This window comes from Magnolia sinica, chromosome 1 (genome assembly GCF_029962835.1).
Source record: "Magnolia sinica isolate HGM2019 chromosome 1, MsV1, whole genome shotgun sequence".
In the NCBI taxonomy this organism is placed as follows: domain Eukaryota; kingdom Viridiplantae; phylum Streptophyta; class Magnoliopsida; order Magnoliales; family Magnoliaceae; genus Magnolia; species Magnolia sinica.
The window spans coordinates 102911601-102914775 of record NC_080573.1 but is presented as its reverse complement, the minus strand read 5'-3'; the positions used below and the strand labels follow the sequence as shown (position 1 = coordinate 102914775).

The 3175-nt window shown below is 48.0% G+C and overlaps 1 protein-coding gene across 1 annotated transcript; it reads left to right on the top strand.

Annotated features, from left to right (window-relative positions):
• The first annotated feature begins 680 nt into the window (after positions 1-680).
• Positions 681-1595, top strand: LOC131248192 (uncharacterized). Its single transcript, XM_058248310.1, has one exon. The coding sequence runs from the start codon at positions 681-683 to the stop codon at positions 1593-1595; it is 915 nt and encodes a 304-aa protein (XP_058104293.1).
• Positions 1596-3175: the final 1580 nt, after the last annotated feature.

The following is a 3175-nucleotide window of genomic DNA, read 5'->3' as shown; positions in this document are numbered from 1 at the left end:
TCTCCCAAACAACTGAACGATGAATTTTAACTTCTCAGGGAATCATGCTGCCATTGTTGCGATCACACCGTACTTACATGGTCGATATCCATCCTATCCCCTCAAGTGAATGTCAAAGAGAGCGCAGTCCGGAGTATACCCCAGGCCTTCCATCGGGCATCGCAAATATAGACAACGCGTCAGAAATGGTGGGGGATTCTCCTTCTCAATGGGACTTCACCACCGGGCTGCTATCCCAATACTTCGCACAAGGGATGCCGACCGGTGGAGCATTTGCAAGAGATCAGACTGGGGCTGCAGCTTTTGCCACCATTGAGCAAATGGCTGCAGCTATGCAACAACAAGAAGAAGTATTTATGTGCCAACAATAGGATATGCATAATCACTTGATGGAATCCTTGGGTAACAGAGATCGCGGGGAGGCATCTCGAGAAAGATACAGTCAAGGCGTGAACATTTTTGAAAGGTTCCTAAAGCTCCGACCGCCAACGTTTGAAGGAGCCGTACAAGCGAAACGTTGGCTAACAAGGATTTCCAAGATTATGTGGCCCCTGGAGTGCACCGATTCACAAATGGTAAACTTGGCCATGTTCCTGTTGGTGGGTGAGGCAGAGAACTAGTGGCAGAGCATACAACGGAGCGTCCTGCTGACATATGCAAGCACATGGGCTGGGTTTAAGATGAAGTTCTTTGAAAAATACTTCCCTCGATCATGTAAGAATGAGAAGGTAACTCAGTTCTTAAAGTTGGAACAGGGCAGTCTGATCGTCGCCCAATATGAGGCCCGGTTCGATGAACTTTCTCGATATGTGCCGAAAGCCCTAGAAGATGCTGAGTACAAACTACAAAAATTCAAGGAGGAGCTCAGGCAGGGAATCCAGTCGCGACTGTGTGCTTGCGACTTCGAATACTTGGCCGAGCTGGTGGATAAGGCTACGAGAGTCGAAAAGGATTTTGAACGCGCCCTAAGGACCCGTTCCTCAGCTAGGGAAGCCCTAGTCAGGCCCAGACAGGCACCTCCGGCCCCATCTGCATCGGAAAGGAGGGCTAGGGTCATGCCTGCAGGTGCACCCCCCATGCCTCCCATAAAAGGCTACGAGTACTGCCACATGACCGGGCACTTTGCACGAAGTTGTTTCAAAAAGATGAGAGATGAAGGCATCGCTCCACCAGCAGGTCACCCTCAGACAGGATTGGTAGCTGCTAAGCCAGCACCAAGGCTACAGATGCAGAGATCAGGACCTCCAGTCCACCAGAGGCCCCCTGCTCGCGTATTCGCTGTAGCCGCGACAGACACCGAGGAAGACCTCCATCAGACCATTCACGGTACCGCTCACATCCATGGTACCCCTATCTTTCTCTTATTTGATTCTGGTGTAACCTTATCTTTCATGGACTATATTATTACAAATAGACTAGGGCTAAACATAACTCGCATTCATGCTCCCTTAGTCGTAGCATCCCCCATAGGTAAATTCATCGAAACAGACAAGATATGTAAAGATTATCCCCTAACTCTCGCACACCATGAAGTGGCTGTGGACCTAATCCTCATGCCTATGAAACAATTCGACATCATCCTCGGGATGGATTGACTTTCTCGAGTCTGGGCAGTAATGGGCTGCCGCAACAGAACGATCACTATAATTGTCCCTGGGCAGGCCTCCTTCACCGTAAAAGGGAAAAGTAAGCACGGCACGCTGGAAAGTTTACAAGCCCTAGAAGAATCAGAATTAGTTGAATCTGCTGTGAGCCAATTCCCAGTAGTGCGGGAATTCCCTGAGGTATTTCAAGAGATACCTGGACTACCTCCAAGGTGAGCAGTAGATTTCTGCATCGACCTCAAACTAGGAACTGCCCCTATATCATTACCACCATTCCAAATGCCCCGGTGTAAAATGGAAGAGCTTTGGAAGCAGATAGATGAGTTGCTGACCCAGGGTTTCATTCGCCCCAACGTCTCTCCTTGGGGAGCACCGGTCCTCTTCGTGAAAAAGAAGGATGGATCGATGCGCCTCTGCATAGATTACCGGCAGTTGAATGAACTGATGATAAAGAATAGATATCCTCTCCTGCGTATTGACAACTTGTTCGATCAGCTCAAGGGCGCCAGATATTTCTTTAAGATTGACCTACGATCAGGATATCACCAGCTAAGAATCAGGGATGAGGATATCCTTAAAACGGCATTCAGGACTCGTTATGGGCACTGCAAGTTCCTAGTAATGTCCTTTGGACTTACAAATGCTCCGGCGGTATTCATGGACCTCATGAACCGAGTCTTCATGCCATACCTAGATTGGTTTGTGATCGTGTTCATCGATGACATCTTGGTTTACTCCAAAAGCCAGGAGGAACACGAACAACATTTGCACACGATCCTGAATACGTTGAAGGAAAATCAGCTATATGCCAAGCTATCAAAATGTGAGTTCTAGGAAAGGGAAGTAAAGTTCCTAGGGCATGTAGTGAAAGAAGAAGGCATTGCGGTCGATCCCGCTAAAGTCAAAGCAGTGTTCAAGTGGGACCAGCCCACCACAGTCACTGAAGTTTGAATCTTTTTAGGCATGGCAGGGTACTATAGGCGCTTCATCAAGGAGTTCTCCAGGATCACGGGACCACTCACCTAACTAATGAAGAAGAACGCTTGATTCACATGGGATGAGAATACGGAGGCAGCCTTTCGGGAGCTGAAAATGAGGCTGACATCTGCACCAGTACTCACCCTCCCACAAGAAGGAGAACAGTTTGTGGTGTATAACGACGCCTCGAAGATGGGCCTTGACTGTGTTCTGATGCAGAACGATAAAGTGATTGCTTATGCCTCCCGCTAACTGAAGAAGCACGAAGAGAACTACCCGACTCATGACCTAGAGTTGGCAACGGTAGTCTTTGCCTTAAAAATATGGAGGCACTACCTATACGGTGAGGATTTTCAGCTATTCTGTGATCATAAGAGCCTGAAATACATATTTACGCAGAAAGATTTGAATATGGGCCAGTGCCGGTGGATGGAGACACTCAAAGACTTCCACTTTGATATCTCGTACCATCCTGGTAAAGCGAATTCTGTAGCTGATGCGCTGAGTTGGAAGAAGAAACATGAGCTGGTGGCCACTATAATGATCAAGGAGTTGGAGATGATGGAGTTCGTAGAGGATTTCGACATCCAGCT